This window comes from Oncorhynchus gorbuscha, linkage group LG09, assembly GCF_021184085.1.
Source record: "Oncorhynchus gorbuscha isolate QuinsamMale2020 ecotype Even-year linkage group LG09, OgorEven_v1.0, whole genome shotgun sequence".
NCBI classification, from domain to species: domain Eukaryota; kingdom Metazoa; phylum Chordata; class Actinopteri; order Salmoniformes; family Salmonidae; genus Oncorhynchus; species Oncorhynchus gorbuscha.
In genome coordinates, this window is record NC_060181.1 from 59,696,898 (window position 1) to 59,717,720 (window position 20,823).

The following is a 20,823-nucleotide window of genomic DNA, read 5'->3' on the forward strand; positions in this document are numbered from 1 at the left end:
ATCTATGGCTGCATGCCAAATGGCGATCTATTCCCTACATAATGCACTACTAGGGGCCTTGGTCAAAAGTAGTGCACTATATAGGGAATAGGTTCCAATTTGAGACGCAACCCTAAGAAAGGTCTCACTGGGTTCTGACCTCCTGACATGATGGTCTTCCTCTCGGTGCCGTCTGGCTTCATGGACTCTATGATGTTCTCCTTGGAGTCACACCAGTAGATCCTGTCTCCATTCAGGTAGTCCAGAGTCAGTCCAGTGGGCCAGCCCAGATCCTCATCCAACAGAACCTGCCTGTGTTGCCCGTCCATCCAGGCAGACTCAATCCTGGGTCTCCTGCCCCAGTCTGTCCAGTACATGGTTCTGGGAAATGCACAGTCACATATGCTTAACAGAGTGTTTGTTAACAAATGTTGATCACTCCACAATGCTGTTATATCTGAGAGGATACACTATATTAGCTTATTATGAAGTGAACACACACACACACACACACACACACACACACACACACACACACACACACACACACACACACACACACACACACACACACACACACACACACACACACACACACACACACACACACACACACACACACTCTCTCTCTCTCTCTCTTCTTCGGAACAAATAAAGAAGCCCCCTAAGCCACTGTAGTTGATCACTTCCGTACCCAAGTGCTGGATTCAAAACAATAGCAGCTGGCTGGTCCAGATCATTATGGATCAGCCACTTCCTGTAGCGCCCATCTAGCTTTGCCACTTCAATTCGGTTGGTCCCTGCGTCAGTCCAGTAAATGTGACTGTGAAACCAAGATAAGCTGTTAGATTGAATGCAAAAATGTATTCTTAAAAGCAAAAATAGTAAGCAATAATGAAGGAGTTGTACCCTCCAATCCAGTCCACAGCGATACCATCAGGGTTAACAACATATCTCAGGTTCAGATCCAACTCCTTCACTGGGTTATTGCCATTGTCATTGAATGTGGTCATGTAAGCTCGCTTGATAGAGCCAAACTGAGAGCCTCGGCCCAGAACCGTCCAGTACACAATACCTGAGAGCACAATAGAGTCATATTCAGAGGTGTACATCATTGCAAAATGGTGTGCAACGGAAAAACAAAAATGTGGTCCCTCCCCGTTTTGGCCCCTTTGCTTCTGTTTGGTTCCTCGTGAAGTGGAGTAAAAATGATGTTTCTGCTGAAAACCTCCCCAGTCACTGTATCATGCTCTTCACATGAGCCAAATGGCACTGACTAGTTAACTAGTTGAGGTCAAGGTCTTACTGAGTTCGATGCCCTCTGGATCCCACTGGTAGTCCAGAGCCTGGATGTGCTCGGCGTTGTCCACGTAGTCTGAATACTGCTCCGATGACAAGTTGAAGCGGCGAATTCTCACGTTGTCAGGCAGAAGCAGCACTGGTGAGTTTCCTGGAATGGAGAATGGTGAAATATGTTCCCATCCTTAAAGAGATACTTCATCATTGTGGCAATGAGGCCCTTTGTCTACTTCCCCAGAGTCAGAGGAACTCATGGATACCATTTTTATGTCTCTGTGTCCAGTATGAAGGAAGTTAGAGGTAGTTTCGCAAGTCAATGACTGGAAGTCTATGGGTATCTGCTAGTATTGTCAAAATCCCAAAGTATCCTTTTAACATTCAGGCATTCTACTCCAGAGCACTAACAGATAGGAGGCAGAGGTCGCGTTCCAAATGGCACCCTCTTCCCTATACAGTACATTACTTTTTGACCAGAGCGTAGCTGCACTACAAGGTGAATAGTGTGCCATTTGGAACGCAGACAGAACGACTTGTCCAGCTAAGCTCTTTACCCTCAGCAGCACACTCAATGCCGTGCTGCTCGCTGACTGAGCGGAAGCCCTGGGCACAGAAACACTCGTAGCTTCCCTTGGAGTTCTGACAGTCCTGTGGACACGTCCCGTAGACCTCACACTCGTTGACGTCTGTTCACAAAACACAACAGGAAAAACACAGAGAAAGCCAAAGGTTAATAATAGCACAAGCAGAGGAAATCATAAGAGGTTTTAAAAGAGTGTGACATTGGTACAGAGTGGTGTTTCCGCATTCAGCTTGTACTAATGCTTCCTGTACCTTCACAGGTGTTCCTGTCTGTCTGGCTGGGTTGGTATCCAGGCCTGCAGGAGCAGAGGAAGCCTCCGCCTGTCAGGTCTGTGCAATTGTGCTCACAGATGTTCTCACTGCAGTAGCGCCCACTGCCAACATCTGGGGAGAGCGCATGTACATGTCACATTATGAGGGTTGACAGTTACTATCACTTATTATACTATCACAGTATTATACAAACAGCCATATAGCTTAGCATAAGATGACGGTTTATGATGATTGAGATGGAGAGGGAAGACTGTGGTTACTGAGTTGGGTGGGTTACTCACTGCAGCCCATCTCGTCAGAATGGTCTCCACAGTCGTCATAGTCGTCACAGGCATACTGCAGAGGGATGCACTGGCCATTACTGCATTTTAACTGATCTGCTGAACAGGGCCCATGTGTCGGGGTCTGGCCTGTGACAAACACAACACATCATGTCAACCATTTCAGAGAGTGAAAGACATGGACAATCGGATGGACAATAACCTTTGCTAACATGACAAATTCGTCCCAAATGGCACCCTATTCCCTATAAAGTGCACTACTTTTGACCAGAACCCTATGGCTCCTGGTCCAATGTAGTGCACAATAAAGGGAAAAGGGGTGCCATTTGGGATGTTACTTACATAATGTTCATACAATGATGGGCTATATGTACTCCAAACTCCCATGGAGACGGGGCAACATATGACAGTATTGTAACTTGCGATCGTACTTACAGTGCTCCTCTTTTTCGTCAGTGCCGTCCCCACAGTCGTCCACCGAGTTGCAGAGCTCATGGCTGTAGATGCACCGGTTGTTGTCACAGCGGAAACGGAACGGCGGGTCACACGGGATGTCCACTAGGGAGACAAGACCAGGGCCCGTGTTTATCAAGCGTCTCAAAAGCGATCTAGGATCAGCTTTCCCTTTTAGATCATAACAAATCCGACTATTAAGGACAAGGAGGACCTAATCCCAAATCAGCACTCCTACTCTGAGATGCTTGATAAATACGGCCCTAGGTCATGGCCAGGCTCAATCTCAAGGTAAAATGTCTCATTGTTAAAGAAAAAGGATTTATTCAACAATGTAACTATTGAAGGAACAGTGTAGGCATGGAAGGAACTTTGACCTTACAGCAGAGATGGAGCTCCTCATCTGAGTGGTCTCCACAGTCGTTGTCTCCGTCACATTTCCAGTAGGGCTGCACACACACATGGTTCCTACACTCAAACAGGAACGGTGGGCAATACGTGCTATTGGGATAACGGGTTGCTGCAAATGAAAGAAATGGACCATTACAATTCAAATTCATGTTTGTAATTTTTTAACTTCAGATTGGGGGCTCCTGAGTGGTTTGGACGGTGTAGGCTGTTATAGTAAGTAAGAATTTGTTCTGAACTGATTTGTCTAGTTAAATAAAAGTTCAATCAAAATGTTTGACAAATACATTAAATAAATAACTGTAGAGGGTGCTGTAGTAACACAATAGTTCTGGACCTCTGAGGAGAAAGGAGACCAGTGAGTAAAATTTGTTGAAAATATGTCATGTTAACCGGTTTTGCCGTTGAAATGACGTCTTTTCAACAAGTTTTGCTCACTGGGAGTGTTGTACTTGACGTCAGCCCATTGACAAATCCATGATGACACATAACACTTACGACATGATGTCTCGTCAGTGAAGTCCAGGCAGTCGGCGTTGCCGTCACATTTGAACCGGTCGACGATGCAGTGGCCACTGCCACACTGGAAGTAGCCAGGGTGACAGGTCCGCAGCTCTGCAACACAGCCGTGCCATTACACAACTCATCATTAATACTGTAGGTATTAATCAAATCAAATGTTATTTGTCACATGCGCCAAATCCAACAGGTATTTGGACTACACTGACCTTACTGCGAAATGCTTACTTTACATGCCCTTAACCAATAATGAAGAAATAGAGTTAAGAAAATATTTCCTAAATTAACTAAAGTAAAAAATGTAATAAAAAGTAACAATAAAATGACATAACAGGGGTACCGGTACCGAGTCAGTGTGCAGGGGTACAAGTTAGTTGAGGTCATTTGTACATGTTGGTAGGGGTAAAGTGACTATGCATAGATAATAAACAGCGAGTATCAGCAGTGTAAAAATCTTTTCAGCCTCCTAAGGGGGAAAAGCTGTTGTTGTGCCCTCTTCACAACTGTGTTGGTGTGTTTGGACCATGATAGTTTGTTGGTGATGTGGACACCAAGGAAAATGAAACTCTCGACCCACTCAACTACAGCCCAGTCGATGTTAATGGGGGCCTGTTTGGCCCGCCTTTTCCTATAGTCCACGATCATATCCTTTGTCTTGCTCACATTGAGGGAGAGGTTGTTGTCCTGGCACCACACTGCCAGGTCTCTGACCTCCTCCCTATAGAGGCTGTCTCATCGTTGTCGGTGATCAGGCCTACTACCACTGTTGTGTCATCAGCTAACTTAATGATGGTGTTGCCACTGTTGTGTCATCAGCTAACTTAATGATGGTGTTGCCACTGTTGTGTCATCAGCTAACTTAATGATGGTGTTGCCACTGTTGTGTCATCAGCTAACTTAATGATGGTGTTGCCACTGTTGTGTCATCAGCTAACTTAATGATGGTGTTGCCACTGTTGTGTCATCAGCTAACTTAATGATGGTGTTGCCACTGTTGTGTCATCAGCTAACTTAATGATGGTGTTGCCACTGTTGTGTCATCAGCTAACTTAATGATAGTGTTGGAGTCGTGCTTGGCCACGCAGTCGTGGGTGGACATGGAGTACAGGAGCGGACTAAGCATGATGATACCATTTCAATTCAAATTCAATTTGTGAATTCAAATTCCATTTCTGTTGGCACTAATATCACTCCATACACTTCACTTATTTTCAGTCATGCCAAGTGCTGAGGTATCACAGAGTCGGATCTTGTGTTCACGACTACTGTAAATAAACATTGAAAAGTGACTTCAATTCACAATCTGACCAGAGGAAACCGGAAACAGAAGAAGTCAATTTGTTTCCGTGGTCCTTTCTGTGTATCCTGTGCCTCAAAAAGGTGAAGTTTTACTGCTTCTTTCATTGGTGCTGTATTCCATCACACATTAATAAGCAGAGCCAGCACCAAAACAAAGAGCCTCCACTCACCACAGTCCCTTTCATCTGAGTTGTCCTCACAGTCGTTGTCATGGTCACAGACCCAGCGGTTAGGAATGCAGAGCAGATTGTCGCAGCGAAACTCGCTCTCCGAGCACACACGCGGGCCTGGGGGAACACAGAGAGGGGAACTAAAGAATTAGCACTGCATAAGGGAAGACTTAATTCGTTGTCATTGCCACAGTCCAAACAAACACGATGTCGACACAGATTACAGAGGCTATTACCATATTACTACATTATTCTGGGATTATTTTATAATATTTCATACACAAACAGCCACTGCTTTGACAAATACCATAGTTCTAGTCCCTCAATTGGGTAATTGCATTAGCGCCGCTGAGCTATGACTTGTTTTTTGCATTAACAAACGATCTCGAAGCACCCAACCAATCATGCTGTCATTTTTCTGTGGTGAGTTCATGATGGAATTCACTGGAGGTGTTCTCTCGCCACGCATTACCACCACAGTAACAGAGAACAAACGAGCAAATTTCATCATACAACCCATTAGTAGTTGTCCTTTGAAGCAGATACATTATCCTCATCAGCTGGCATGCTCTCAGACTTTGTTTAAATTCTCCAGGGCAGAGGTGGCCGACTCCCTCACTCCCACCGACTGACATGCTGACAAGCTGTTTCTCTAGCAGCTGATAAGCCCGCCTCACATTAAACGGCACCGAAAGACAGAAGTGTTAAGTCTTTTACAAGAGCACTTTGTTATCTAGATAAAACAATAACATGTCCATTCTTTGCCATCAACACCTCTATTTCATATGGGTGACTCACGGTGTTTGAGCTACATTGGAATCCCCCACTAGAATCGCTTAGAAGACCCTCAAAGCCACACCTACAAGTATGCAGTCTTTTGAATCATGTGAATTAGCCCATAACTGCTAAGGAGACACGTAGGGCCGGTTGCACCAGTTGAACTTAAAAAGGTTGGGCTTCAATGAATGAGCTAGAGTCACAACCTTGTTATGCCCAACTTGTACAACCGGCCCATGATGGCTCAGTGTAAAAGTGCCAATGCGAGGCAGCCAAGGGATCTAAGGTGAAGGTTGTTAATTAGATATAGTATTAGACAGTGGTGGTGGGTAGAGGTACTGAATAACTCACTGCAGGCGCGCTCATCCGAGCCATCACCACAGTCGTTGTCCCCGTCACACCTCCAGCGCAGAGGGACACACTGGTGGTTGTCACAGCGGAAGTCCCCCAGAGGGTCACAGGTCACCTCCTCTGAAACCACAATAGGCACACACACAGTGACACGAGATACGAAGCAAAAGACAACGCTCAAACGCATACATGCGCCTGCAGTGACACTTTCCCTCAAGTTCTTATCCTCCTTAACCTTAGTTCTTATCCTCCTTATCCTTAGTTCTTATCCTCCTTATCCTTAGTTATTCCTTGAAATGTTTTATGCCCAAACATTGCATTCGTGCAAACACATGGCATGGTTTTACCAGACACATATTAAGCAATAAAGATTAAGAGGTTGTCCATTAAGTTTGCTTTTGTAGTCCAGGACTGGGCTTCATAAAGTGTCCGGGGAACCGCCCCTCAGTCATTTAGTTGATTTAACACTTCAAAATAAAAGCAACAGTCATTCCAGTATTACTTGTCCTCTTTGAGACCATTTCAAGACAGTGATTAAGTTCCAGCTACAACCAGTGCTTACTACAAGACACTGTCAGATTCATGAGAAATTCTTCAACACTGTGCATCATACTGTTTAATACAGAGTTGATGATAACTAGACCACAGAGCTTTGAACTGAGAGGTGCCATCTGGTTTTTAAAAAAAAAATGAAAGCAGAGCTGATCATGCAGAGGGGAGTGCGGCATGCCTGAATTGGGTGAGCTCTGAGCTATGCCAGGTCTATAGGAGAGGACATGAGAGGAGGAGGCCTCGGCTGTGCTGTCTCTACCACACAGTGCTGGTGGTTTGAAAGATAGTGGTGCTAGAGGGGAGATCCCTCCTATCCCTCCACCTGGCTCTGCCGGTGCATTCTCTAACACAGATTAGCGTGGATCTCCCCTCTAGCACGGGGATGGCACTAATGGAGTGAGGGCCTCTGATAAGAGATGGGAGGGTCATGGCTGGTGTGTGTGGATCGGTGCGCGGTACAAGGAGCACAGTGTGCACCTTGGCCCCGAACAACGGCACACACGCGCACGCAGGCACACGCAAACTATTTCACACACGCACAAACGCATGCAAGCCATAACTCCAGAAAGTTCTCTCACGGGGAGCAGGCGGTGAGACCCTCTCCATCACTACCTCCCACTGTCACGCGATGTAATGTTCTGCTAATAGCCCTTAATTCACTCCCAACACACATCGTTACCTCATACAGAATCGTTATTATCCAGCGCCGTGGGTTTGAACCCTTTGTTGATTTATGTCTGAACGCTGATGTTTCAGTGGACTCACCGCAGTGCTCCTCATCACTGTTGTCCCTGCAGTCGTTGTGGCCGTTGCACACAGACCACAGTGGCACACAGCGGTAGTTGGTCCTGCAGACAAACTGGGTGTGGTTGTCACAGCGATAAGACGGCCCCACTGTGAAAAGACCACGTCAAGGAAGTCAATAACAAAGAACAACATGCAGACAGACATTTCAGAGGAACTCTTTCAATCGTATATCTGGTGGGAGAAAACAACTGTTAATTGTGATTTTCCACAGTTTAGAATGAACGGGTCTCAGTCGGCTCACTGTAGCAATCCCACTCAACCCCTACAGTTGAGTGTGTGCTTTCACCACACGATTCTCTGTGTGATGTTGGGCGCGTCACTCACTGCACTCTTCCAGAGGCTCGTCAGAGTTGTCGCCACAGTCGTCATCCACGTCACACTTCCAGTTCTGAGGGATGCAGCGGCCGTTACGGCACTTGAACTGACCGGGCCGGCAGGTCCTACTGGAGCAGTGAGCGGGCTCCTCGTCAGAGGCGTCGCCACAGTCGTCATCCCCGTCACACTGCCACGCCTCGGGGATGCACCTCTTGTTGGCGCACTGCCACTGGTGGGTCTCGCACTGATGAGTGGCTGCACAGACCGTCAATTCAGTTTTAACCCTCCACTGAAGTACATTCACACACGTCTGCTATTTAACAACATCGATCACAAGGTTATGGGAAATCAACAGGTTAAAAACAGTGTAATCAAACAATTACAAAGAATGTTTCCTACGAGCTCAGAGTGTTCTCCGGAAACAAAAATGACAGCGCTAAATGCCACCCACCACACAGCACAGGATCTTCATCAGAGCCATCATGGCAGTCCTGGTTGCTGTTGCACAGGAAGTGGGGGCTGGTGCAGTTTCCATCGTTGCACTGAAACTGGCCCAGTGGGCAGTGGCGACTGGGGCAGGTGGAGGGCTCATCAGAGCCGTCTCTGCAGTCCCTCTGGCCGTCACACTTCCACCAGATGGGGATGCAGCTGTGGAGGGGAGGAGGGACAATACTGTTCAGGGCTCACCAATGCCTCAATTATAGCACAGGACATGTGATACGAAGCGAGCAAGTGCATAGTAGTACAACTCTTAAGGTGAACTCCCACTCACCGCTCATTATCCGCACATCTGTACTGGGTGCTGGTGCACATGGGCAGGCAGCGAGCCACGCCCCCCAGCTGCACATTCTGGAAGTGGTCGGGGCATTCACATGTGTGACCCCGCCCCCCGTCACGGAGCAGACACAGGTGGGAGCAGCCTCCATTGTTCACTGCACATGGGTTGTTCACTGGAGAGAGAGGGGGTCAGAGAATCAGCGCAATCACATTCAGTACATCTGAGCAAACACAGGCACGGCATTGTCTTAACGTAAACACTTGAATGGACCTAACGGGCAGGAAACTTCAGGATAAGGAAGTGATAGCAACCTGAGTGTTGAGGAAGGGATGTTGATACAGGAGAAGAGGATACTCATGATTACTGTCTCCTCGACTGAAACTGACCTATGGGCTGCCTATAGGGATGGCACACGTGGATGTCGAAGGGTCTGTGTGTGGTGTTGGCAAGAGATTGGCGGCCGGATCCGTCGTATTTGTTGCCTTTCTCCACTGTGTGGGTGTTCCAGTCAGTCCAGTACACGGTCTCCTCAAACACAGTCAGAGCAAATGGGTGGGACAGTGTCCCATCATACACAGTGTGTCTGTGATGTCCCTCCAGGTCTGAGAACCTAAGGATAAGAGGAAGAGTAGGATTACAGGAGGCATTTAGGCATTTAGGAAACAAAGCAAGACTCTATGGCAATTAGAAGCACGGTCTTACTCAATGTAGTTGAGGTGTGCATCTGACCAGTAGAGCTTGTCATTGCTGTAGTCAATGGTGACCCCATTGGGCCACTCGATCTTAGTGGTGATGATGGCTGTCTTGTTGGTGCCGTCCATTCCAACACGACCTATGAAGGCTTTGTCACCCCAATCCGTCCAGTAGACATATCTGACAGGGACCAAATCAATTTAGGTTACTAAAGACCTCTTTTATCGAATGAACCAAGAATCAATTATACTACTTTTTCTCTGTATAATGATTAATGGGGCAGATTTACTCACCCATATTTTGGATGCAGAACGAGCGCCCTGGGATTTTCAAAGCAGTAGGTATTATCGGCATCCACACAGTGCTCAGCCAGTTTCTTAGCAAAGCGCCCGTCCAGTTCGGACACTTTGAGACAGTCCAGGAAGCTGTCCAGCCAGTAGAGTTTCCTGCCCACCCAGTCGACCGCCAGGCCCTCCCCATAGAGCACCCCGTTCACCACCACTTCCCTGTTACTGCCGTTATAGAACATTCGCTCAATCACCCTGCGGCCCACATCAATCCAATAGAGCCTCTTGTCCAAGCGGTCAAAGTCCATGGCCACCACGCTGGTCAGGCCCTGCAGGATGAGGGAGTAGGCCTCTCCATCCGTGGACAGGTTACGAAGATAATAGCGGTTACTGAAGATGAGGTAGGGTGTGATGTGGCTGTTCTGACGACAGCTGCGGCCATCCGGTTCCCGTAGGAACCCGGGGGCACATTTACACATGTAGGAGCCCACGGTGTTCTCACACACCTGGCTACACACAATGGGCGTCTCCGCACACTCGTTGACGTCGTCGCAGGTCTTGTTGTCGGACATGAGGCGGTAGCCGGGGCGACAGGTGCAGATGAAGCTGGTGGGCGTGTCAGTGCAGTTGTGATCGCAGTGGTGCATGGAGGGGTTGGTGCATTCATTTATACCTGCATCCAGGACAAGACAGAACAGGCTTTAGAGGAGATTGACTACAAATTCAACACCACACTGCTCTGTTGTGATACTAAATACTTTATTGGCCTTGTATTTATATTTAAATTAATTTGTTGCTTTTAAGATATCATGCACTCACCACAGCCCTTCTCGTCACTGTTGTCTGAGCAGTCGTCGGTCCGGTCACACACGTTAAAGAGAGGGACACAGTGTCCGTTGTCACACCTGAACTGCCCGGGGGGGCACGTGGGCGGTGGCGTGTGGCACAGGTGGTCTAGTTCATCCGACTCGTCCCCGCAGTCGTTGTCCCCGTCACAGATGAAGCTGTGTGACACACAGCGTCCGTTTTGACAGGTGAACTGTTGCTGCTGACACGGCTGGTAGGTGCAGCCCTGCTCGTCACTGCTGTCACCGCAGTCATTCCTCCGGTCACACCTGCCACCAAACACATCAGTCACTCAGTGTGCTTCCCTGTACACCAGGTGGTGCTGCTGTCCAGTCCCAAAATGTACACCGTAGTCGCAGCCTCTACAAAGCAATGATGCATTCAAGAGGAAATCTGAAACATGTCATGTTTATGTCCGAGTCTGTCAAACCTGTAGGAGCTGCGTATGCAGAGGCCGTTGCTGCAGGTGAACTCGTTGACGCCACACGATCTGCGCGTGCAGTTCTGATGCTCGTCCAACCCGTCAGCGCAGTCCGCATCGCCGTCACACACCCAATCACGAGAGATGCACTTCCTCTGCGGCCCTTGGTTGTTCACACAGGTAAACTCCAAGGCGGAGCATGTGCGGTCAGCTAAAAAAAAAACATAGGGGCAGGAAAATGACACCAAATCAGAGAAGTTACGTGATGACGAAGACTCAGAGACTGGACCTAACATTTCTCGCGTTCCAAACATTCCTAAGTGTATTTCAGGACCTCTAGCCGTGACTTCGGTTTCCTATCCATCTAATGTGATTGAGCCCCATTGTTTGAAGTGAGACTCCTGCCGAGGCCCGTGGTGCGCTGAAGCCATGCGCTCCAGGCTCCTTATTGTCAGAGGCCACATTCGAGAGGAATGACATAAGAGTCTAGATCCACCCTGAGCCAGGATTCAAAGACAGGCACAAAGTAACGAGTGACGCAGGGGAAAACAGGAATGTGAGCTCCTTGGAGACATTCAACAGGAGCCGGTATCCACCCCCACACCCCCAGCATGCATCCTGATCCATCAGTGTCTGACGGAGAGGAATACACTAGTGGTGCGTGGGTCAGCTGTTTGTTCGCCCGCAATTGCGTCAACTTAGTCAACTTGTCTATAATTAGATACATGCAGCTTCTCTTCTGTCATTATATGTTGCCCTAGAAGACTAAATTCACCCTTGCTCGCCAGAATAATGTCATAAATTTATATAATACAGTTTTCAATCTAATTGACTTCTGTTAAGTTCTGTGTCATCTTTACAAAGACGTTTATGGACCGGGGAGAACTTGCAGAATGTCCAAATGACATCAGTTTGACCGGTTGTAAGGAAATATAAAGCTGTGAAAACAGACCCCAACATGTTTCTGATAAGATTTCAGTTCGGCTTGGATGCATATCTTATGCGCTTGAAATACTATCCGCTTGTATGATGCCGATAAAGATAGCACCTCTACAGAAGGTATCTAACTGCACATTCACATTCTCTCAAGATAAAAGAAAGAAAACTTCTCCTGTTGCCAGAGTCAAAATTTGGTGTATAACCTTACTGTAAAAAAAAAAAAAAAAAAAGCTTAATTCTGCAAGAGTTAATATTAAGTCTATATGAGAGGTTATAGACCTACGTTTTGTGACTGTTGAATATGTACAGCGCCTTACAATCGTCACACATGACGGCACCGCCACCATCCTCTTTTACCACGTCGCCAAATCTTCCCCAGACACGACTTTTCTGGCCCTCCCTTCTCTTTATTTTCAACTCTCCATTTCGCAGCTTTTCTCTTATTCAATTATTCTCTGACATTGTTCCCTTTGCCTCCGTGGATGACGTTAAAGCATTTGGCGTTAAGGCCCTGTAGGCCCTAAAGCTTAGGTCTACTCACTAATGCCAGATAGAAAAACCTTAATGCAGCCCATAGATATAAACTGCATGAGAATGATACATCTATGGATTGTTTGGTTTTTTAAAGCTCTTGTTTTCCCGCCCTTCAGCCACACAACATTTAATGACCCTTAATCCGCCCACCCCGCATATATAACCGCGGTGGACTGCAGGTTATAAGTCAACCCGCGCATCACTAAAGTACCCTCACCACAGTTGTGTCTCTGGTCCTCATCACTCATGTCTCCGCAGTCATTGTCCCCATCGCAGATCCAGGAAGAGGTGATGCACCTGCCGCCATCACAGCGGAACTGGTCGGCGTTGCAGGTTCTCACCGGGGTGGCTGGAGAGGATCAAAGGTCATAGACATCGATACAAACCGTGCATGAATGGATTAGAACTAGAATATTATTGTGCTTAATACAAATATAAGTCGGTTACTTAAAACACCCAGTAAATGTCTTAACTGATGTCAACTAGTAAAGACAGGTCATGCATATCTGAACCCGAAATGACACCACATTCCAATCTATGGTGATCGATAGAAACACAAGATAACGGGAGGCTGTGTAATTACCCGGGGACAGAAGGAAGAGGAGAGACGAGAGAGGAAAGAGGAGAGGCTGTGTTGGTCAGAGGAGACTGGTGGGTGTCTGTAGGGAGGAATGTGGCAGGCAATGGGAGGCCTGACTGACTGACTGACCACACCACTGACAAAGGCACACACTACGGACACATCAGCAACAGCACAAGCACGCGCACGCGCACACGCCCACGCCAACGCCCACGCCCACGCCAACGCACAGTATGGTGAGGGAAGGAGAGCTGTGGTACTTACTGCAGGAGGAGGGCTCATCAGAGCCGTCAGCACAGTCTGTACCCCCATCACAGTACCACTGGGCTGGGATACAGCGGCCATTGGAGCAGTGGAACTCATTCTGGGCACACGTGGAAGTGGCTGGAAGTGGGAAAAAGACATTTAGGGGTCACTCTCCTCTCAAACCCCATTTAGAAAGCATATGAAATGGCTCCATATTCCCTATATTAGGCACTTACATTTGACATTTGACATTTTAGTCATTTAGCAGACGCTCTTATCCAGTGCACACATTTTCACACTTCCTTTGACACACCCTAACTGTACAGATCAGGCCTGGGGGACTCACCGCAGTGTACAGGGCTCTCGTCACTCATGTCCCCACAGTCATTGTCCCCGTCACACAGGTAGGAGCGGGGGATGCAGATGTTGGTGGATGCACACTTGGTGTGTTCTGGCAGACATGTTCGCTCCGCTGAGATACATGACAAGAAGAGGATTGGTGTTATCATCTCGTGTCACACAGCAAAATCAATTATTTCACCACACTTGAAACGTCTCCAATTTTTATGGACGGATATTTGAACCTTCGATCTACTGCGTAGACTTACGGCAGTTTTGTTCGTCTGAAGTGCCATTGTCAAAGCAGTTGTTGATGCCGTTGCAGACGTAGTCCTTAGCGATGCAGCGTCCGTTGTTGCAGGGGAACTCAGTGTTGGGGTCGCACGACCTGAACAGGCAGCTTACCTCATCACTGTTGTCGCCGCAGTCGTTGTAGTGGTCGCAGCGGTAGTGGTAGGGCACACAGCGACCGTTCCCACATGTGAACACAGTGGGCTCGCAAGTGTGGAAGGCTGCCAATCGAATAACCAAAAACACCATAATCAGAGATCTAGCCAATGGACAGGCAGACAAGGGGCTGTAGGTCTCAAGCATCTTAGAGTAAGAGTGCTGATTTAAGATCAGCGTTGCCTTTTAGATCACAATGAATCAGATTACATGGACAGGGGGAACCTGATCTTAGATCAGTACTACTCTGAGACGATTGATACATACGGGCCCAGGTGAAGATGAGCAGGTGTACACGATGGAGATTTACCTGACAAGGCAATAAATGCTGCTGCCATTTGAACTTGGACTGCATGCAAGATATAAGATAAGTACATGAATGTATTAGTTCAGGATGGGGTTAGTAGAAGAAGACAAGCATCACTAAATAGCTACGTTAGATTAGTGATTTGCAAGCATACACACCAAAAGGTTGGAAATCATTCTTGGATCCTGAAAAATAGTTGTGGCAGGTAGAAACAGAAATCTGGTTAGAGGCAGCATTTTAGAGACGGTTAAGAGAAGGACAGAACAGGTATAGGGATAAATCCATCAGTCAGCTGTAATCACAATCACATTCAAGACAAATCAACAAAGATATTAAAGGAAGATATTTCTAGATAGACAAGACAAACAACATTCAACAAAACAGGCACGACGTGGGGCCACTAAGCACCATACCGCAGACTCTCTCGAGCTCGTCGCTTCCGTCCCCACAGTCATTGTCATTGTCACACTTCCACTGAGCACGGATACAGCGTCCATTCATACAGGTGAACTGGTCTGCCTGGCAGCGGGTCCCGTTGTCAGGGATACAGTGCTTGTTGTCGGCCAGGTACCACCGACCCTCTGAGGGACACTGACACTCAGCACCCTGGGGCCCTGAGGAGAGGGGCAGGGGGACAGGCATCAGACGGATGGGGTGGTATGACAGACAGGCGTAACACAGCCCAACTCACATCATCCCAAAACAACATCAAAATGATACGATGCTAGAGAAAGTTTAATTTTCAAAGGAAGCTTGGTCCAACCCCCACATTTAGCTACAAAGCTACAGCCTTCTATTCAATCAGGAAACTTGAGGGTTAAAGTAGGGCCTAACTGCTAGTACCTGGGGTACAGATGTGACTGCAGCCTCCGTTGAACTGTTGACAAGGGCTGTTGCACTGTTGCTGCTTGTTGCTGGCCAGCACATGGACATCCATGGGCCTGGATGGAAGGTTCTGGGTCATCACCCTCTGGTCAGACCCATCGTGCTTGTTAGCCCGGTAGATACTGCGTGTGTTCCAGTCAGTCCAGTAGATGTACTGGCCATACATGGTCATGGCGAATGGGTAAATGGCTGTGCTGACGATGACCTCCCGATTGGCCCCAGCGAGCGAGCAGCGCTCAATCTTCTGTCTGATAACCAATACCAGCATATATCATTATCTTATCATATATATTATATATCACATATATTATCATCAATACATCAATACAATCTGACAATGATTGATTTGTGAGAAGAATGTAGAATTATTATAAGAGGGTCTTACAGGCTGGCATCTGCCCAGTACAGTCTCTGCTCTTCATAGTCCAGGGTTAGTCCATTGGGCCACACTAGACTGCTGTTTACAATCTCTGTCCTGAAGTTCCCTCCCAAAGTAGCACGTTCAATCTTTGCATTGGTCCCCCAGTCTGTCCAGTACATATACCTGTATAACATGGAAATAGAATAGATTCCCCATTTCTTTTTAAATCAATGACGGTACAGTGTACATTCAACGCATGCTGAATATCTATTGAAGATACTGAGTGAGAGCTCTTGTTATCATTACAGAAGGAGTGAAACGGTATCAGCATTCTTGGCATTTCTGGACAGTCTCACCCCCTGCAGGGATCCAGCATGATGGCTCTAGGTCGGGGCACACGGGCGATGATGGATCTCTGCGTCCCGTCCAATGCCATGGAGCTGATAGTCTGGTTGATGTAGTCACTGTAGTAAATCCTTTTGTTGATCCAGTCATAGGCAATACCATCAGGAGCTCCTAGATCTGCATTGACACAAAACACACCACTTAGAAAAGTATTGCAATAAGCAAATAGCCCAAAAAAGCTGGAAGCAGATGATTACAGTATGATGTTGCAATGTAATGGAACAAATCCAGTTGTTAGGTGTCTTACCAGAAGCCACCACTACTGGAGGGGAGGTGGGAGAGGACAGACTGATGTAGCTAATCTTGCTGCTCCCAGCCCCTGAGCTCTGGGTGAAGTATATCCTATTGTCTGTGCGGTCAAAGTCCAGGGCCACGGACGTGCGGGGCACGTTGACCACAGGGAAGGGCAGTGCGTGGTCGTCCGGGTCCAGACGCAGACTCCGCACCGTGCTCTCTGTCGTATAGATGAGGTAATCATCCCGCGACACCACACAGCCCGCGTTGTCCGCCCCCAGGTTCCCAAAGGCACAGCCACACTTCTTGCTCTGGCTCCCGGGGAGGGCGAAGCAGAAGTGGGCACAGCCCCCGTTGGTCAGCAGGCAGGGGTTGTTGTTGAGCTGCTGGGCCGAGCTGGGCTGGGTGCGCTGGTCGTAGATGGTCACGTCTCTCAGCATGTTGATGTTGTCTCTGATGACTGTAGGCTGCTCTGTACTGCCAGGCTCCTTACTGGCCTGGAACACCTTCTTCAGGTTCCTGTCCACCCAGATGATGCTAGTCTCAAACACAGTGATGCCATAGGGAGTCGGGTAGCGGCTCCCGTACCGGACTATCTCTGTCTCTCCCCCCTGAGGGTTGACCCGGGCTATCATATCCAGAGAGTCATCCACCCAGTAGACATATCCAGTCTGGTAGTCCAGAGCTAGACCTCGCGGGGTTATAATCCCAGACGACACCAGCACAGTGCGGTTGGTCCCGTCCAGCAGAGCTCGCTCAATCTTGGGGTTCTGTCCGTAATCTGCCCAGAACAGGTATCTGTTTTTAGGGTCCACTACGATGTGGCGTGGCATGTCCACTTGAGTCTTCAACAGCACACGTCGGAAAGTTGTGTTTAAGCGCAGAACCTCCACATAGGTCTCCGTCAGGAAAGCATTCGTGAAATAAAGGTTCCCTGAAAAGCACAGCCAAGTTGATATATATATAAGTAAAAGGGCAATGGAGATTAGATTATCTAGGAAGAGCCTCCGGTAATGCAGATCGTATTGAGTGGTTGAGTAAGGACAGAGTAAGTCCGCTAATTTGAATAGTCACCTGGGGCTGGTTTCCTAGACCCAGATTAAGCCTATTCCTGGACTACATTGCACTTTCAATGAGAGATTTTCAATTTTAGTCCAGAAATGTAATCTGTGTCTGGGAAACCAGCCTCAGATTAGTGTACCCATAAACAGAATCATTATTGGCCACACTTCCAAGATCTGCAGCACTCTCCAGTCCAGTCCTCACTTCTTTCTATTCACCTGACTGAAAATAATCCAGCCTGCTTTCTGGGAGTCAGACCCTGTGTTAAAGCCTCTTACACAGTATCCCTGGGTACCTACTGTTGGCCAACCTTTACTTTCTCTACCTGCTGGCATCATTTAAACACTTTCCAATTGAGCTCTCTGAACACGAAATCCAAAGCGGATGCCCTACCTGCAGCCCAGTCCACAGCGATGCCTCGTATCCCGTTGCGGCCGATTCCAGATGTGACCACGCTGCGGAACCCTGCTCCATCGGGCTTGATCCGGCGGATCCCGTTCTGAGACGTCACAGTGCTGCTGAAGTCACACCAGTAGAGGAACCCCGAGGGCATGTGGACATCCACATGTAGAGCATTACGTCCTACGCGACACAACCAGAGAGGTTCAACCTAAACATCGGCATTGACGTTGTATTGTTTTTTCCCCTCTCCTAACGAAAAGACTGAACAACACATTTACATCTGAACAACACCCACCTCTCCCAGCCACTGGCACCATGGCCTCGGAGTGGTCAGCCCCCTCCAGACTGAAGCCTTTGAGGGCAGACAGCATGGAGATGACCACGTAGGACTGGTATGGAGCACAGGTGCTGTTGTCAACGCTGAGCTTGAAGCCAGTAGCACAGGCACAGGTGTACAGGCCTCCGGGCCGCGGTAGACACAGGTGCTCACACGCACCCCTGTTGTTGCTGCAACCGTTGGAGGTACCAGCCGAGACTGCAGAGGCAGACCACATGGTGGATTTAGGACATGGCATTCATATAAAATGGGAGTCTGCACACATAGAACTACAAATTCATTAACGTTTCGAAACGTTCTAGGTCAAGGACAACAAGGGTAGTCAGGAACTTTTCAATATCAGGCTAAACTATGTTGCAAATTACAATCCTGGAACTGAGATAACCTCATTTCTGAGCCGTCACTGGAAGGAACTGGTGCAAACACCATTTTGATACATCGTTGCCAAATCAGGCTCAAGGGTTGATCTATTCCCAGAAACTATGTCACTTACAGTATCCCCAGCAAACCGGGAACATTCCCAGAACATTAGCTTAGATTCCCAGTTTAAGTTAAGAGTTGTATCTAACTTTAGGATGATAACATCCCAAAAACATTCAGATACTGTTTTTGATAACAAAATCTTTATTTTCTTCAACACATTTTCCAAATGAAATATCCTTGGAATGTTCTCCTAGCATTCACTAAAATGTTGTGCACAACGTCTGTAACAAACACCACAGAACATTCCTCAAATGTAATAATGTTCCAGTAATGTTTTGGTTCTGTGAAAGTTCCCTGAACATTTGCTAAGTTGCAGTAAATGTTCTCATAACACAAAAACTGTCCAGTCGTGCTGATGTTTATACAATGTTTGTATAAAACATTCGCCTGATGTTGCAAGAATGTTCCCAGAACACATTGCGTCTGTTCTTTAAAAGGTTCACCGAATGTTTCATTAAGTTGTGGGAACAGTCTGGTGGGAACATTGTGGGGACATCACATAAGATATGTTCCCAAAACACCAAAAACGGTACAGTTGTGTGGATGATTATACAATGTTTCTTTTAGGGTGCAAAAAACATTCACCTGATATTACAAGAACGTTCCCAGAACACATTTAGTCGGCACTTTAAAGGTTCCCAGAATGTTTTATAAGGTTGTGGGAGCAGTCTGGTGGGAATATTGTGGGGACATCACATAAGATATGTTCCCAAAACACCAAAAACTGTACAGTTGTGCAGATGATTATACAATTTTTCTTTTAGGGTACAAAAAACATGTACCTAATGTTGCAAGAATATTCCCAGAACATATTTTTATGTTCTTTATACGTTCCTATAACATTTATGTAGGTTGTGGGAACATAGTGGGGATATGACAAGAGGTTCCCAAAACACTTAAACTGTCCAGTTGTGGTGATATTCAGATAATGTTTGTATCAGGGTGAACAACACATTCCTTTGATGTTGCAAGAATGTTAACAAAACAGGCTTTCTGAGTTCTTTAAAATGTTTCTAGAACATTTAATTAGGTTGTGGGAACAGAGTGGGTACATTAGAAGAGGTAGATTCCCAGAACACAAAATATGCTCAGTTCCCACCAGACTATTCCCGCAACCTAATAAAATATTCTGGGAAACTTTAAAGAACAGACTAAATGAGTTCTGGGAAGAAAAAAAAATCCTAACATCAGGTGAATGTTTTTCGCAGCGTAAAAGAAACAGTTTGGCATCATCTGCACAACTGAAATGTTTTTGTGTTATGAGAACATTTGCCACGACCTAACAAATGTTATGGGAACTTTCACAGAACCAATTTTGTTTTGCTGTGTCCTCTCTGTTTTAGGGGACAAACGGACACTGCTTGTTCCATACACAATGCCCAGTGTTCCTTATAAGGGAAGAGTAACTGGCCATCTAATGCTCCCCTCCATCTCTCACATAATTACCCAACAGCTATCAAAAAGACCAAAGCAATGCCATAATTCAGCAATTCTATATCTTTACCAAAAAAAGTATAACGGACAAAATGTATGTATGCATACTGATTAAACACTCAACAAAATACATTGAAAAAACGGGTAATCTTGATGCTTCCAACAAGTTAATGTATCTTAATAAACAAACGTTTCGGTCTCAATCAATAGAGTGGGGTTCATATTTGTTTGGCTGTACCATAAGGTCCCTCAGATACTCACTCTCCCTGTAGTGCACCTTCAGTACTCTCAGTCCAGACACGTTGTCCCGCAGCACCACCTTGTTAGCCCCGGTGGCCTTGTCCACTCGCTCTATCACCTCAAAGTCCCGGTCGGTGAAGTAGAGGAAGCGCTCATGAACAGCGACGCCCCAGGGATGGGACAAGCCTGTCACTATTGTGATGCGATTGGTCCCGTCTGGGTCACCACGCTCAATCTGTGGTGTTTCAATAACATCAAGACTGCCCTTAATACCAGATGTAACGTGTAAAATATATGCATAAGAAGCAATGAGTTGGACTACGTGAGGGTATTTTCTTAGAATCAGCCACATATGAATCATAGAGACCATAGAGCACCCTATTCCCTATATAGTGCACTTCAATTGACCAGAGCCCTATGGGCCCTGGTCAAAAGAGGTGAAATATATGGGGTGGCATTTGAGACGCAGGCATAGTGGTTGAGGGAGAGATGACGACCCAC

At 47.0% G+C, this 20,823-nt stretch overlaps 1 protein-coding gene across 2 annotated transcripts in view; it reads right to left on the bottom strand.

The window, feature by feature from the left end:
* LOC124043847 (low-density lipoprotein receptor-related protein 2-like) overlaps window positions 1–20,823 on the bottom strand; it is a 59,161-nt gene that overhangs the window by 3,993 nt on the left and 34,345 nt on the right. The window contains exons 35-69 of one of the 2 annotated variants that reach the window (XM_046362904.1): window positions 20,344–20,557; window positions 18,124–18,363; window positions 17,820–18,008; window positions 16,378–17,298; window positions 16,082–16,247; window positions 15,750–15,908; window positions 15,323–15,612; window positions 14,893–15,093; window positions 14,638–14,664; window positions 14,483–14,521; window positions 13,995–14,237; window positions 13,733–13,858; window positions 13,405–13,524; window positions 12,778–12,909; window positions 11,097–11,298; window positions 10,640–10,935; window positions 9,827–10,493; window positions 9,543–9,713; window positions 9,227–9,450; window positions 8,835–9,012; window positions 8,514–8,710; window positions 8,072–8,317; window positions 7,706–7,834; window positions 6,389–6,508; window positions 5,261–5,377; window positions 3,771–3,887; window positions 3,247–3,384; window positions 2,847–2,969; window positions 2,412–2,540; window positions 2,110–2,241; window positions 1,830–1,961; window positions 1,286–1,429; window positions 889–1,054; window positions 674–802; window positions 140–360 (exon numbers count right to left, since the gene is read on the bottom strand). In XM_046362904.1, coding sequence (XP_046218860.1) covers window positions 140–360; window positions 674–802; window positions 889–1,054; window positions 1,286–1,429; window positions 1,830–1,961; window positions 2,110–2,241; window positions 2,412–2,540; window positions 2,847–2,969; window positions 3,247–3,384; window positions 3,771–3,887; window positions 5,261–5,377; window positions 6,389–6,508; window positions 7,706–7,834; window positions 8,072–8,317; window positions 8,514–8,710; window positions 8,835–9,012; window positions 9,227–9,450; window positions 9,543–9,713; window positions 9,827–10,493; window positions 10,640–10,935; window positions 11,097–11,298; window positions 12,778–12,909; window positions 13,405–13,524; window positions 13,733–13,858; window positions 13,995–14,237; window positions 14,483–14,521; window positions 14,638–14,664; window positions 14,893–15,093; window positions 15,323–15,612; window positions 15,750–15,908; window positions 16,082–16,247; window positions 16,378–17,298; window positions 17,820–18,008; window positions 18,124–18,363; window positions 20,344–20,557 — 7,045 coding nt within the window. The remainder of the gene's footprint in view (window positions 1–139; window positions 361–673; window positions 803–888; window positions 1,055–1,285; window positions 1,430–1,829; window positions 1,962–2,109; window positions 2,242–2,411; window positions 2,541–2,846; window positions 2,970–3,246; window positions 3,385–3,770; window positions 3,888–5,260; window positions 5,378–6,388; window positions 6,509–7,705; window positions 7,835–8,071; window positions 8,318–8,513; window positions 8,711–8,834; window positions 9,013–9,226; window positions 9,451–9,542; window positions 9,714–9,826; window positions 10,494–10,639; window positions 10,936–11,096; window positions 11,299–12,777; window positions 12,910–13,404; window positions 13,525–13,732; window positions 13,859–13,994; window positions 14,238–14,482; window positions 14,522–14,637; window positions 14,665–14,892; window positions 15,094–15,322; window positions 15,613–15,749; window positions 15,909–16,081; window positions 16,248–16,377; window positions 17,299–17,819; window positions 18,009–18,123; window positions 18,364–20,343; window positions 20,558–20,823) is intronic. The other variant, XM_046362906.1, reaches the window with a different exon arrangement.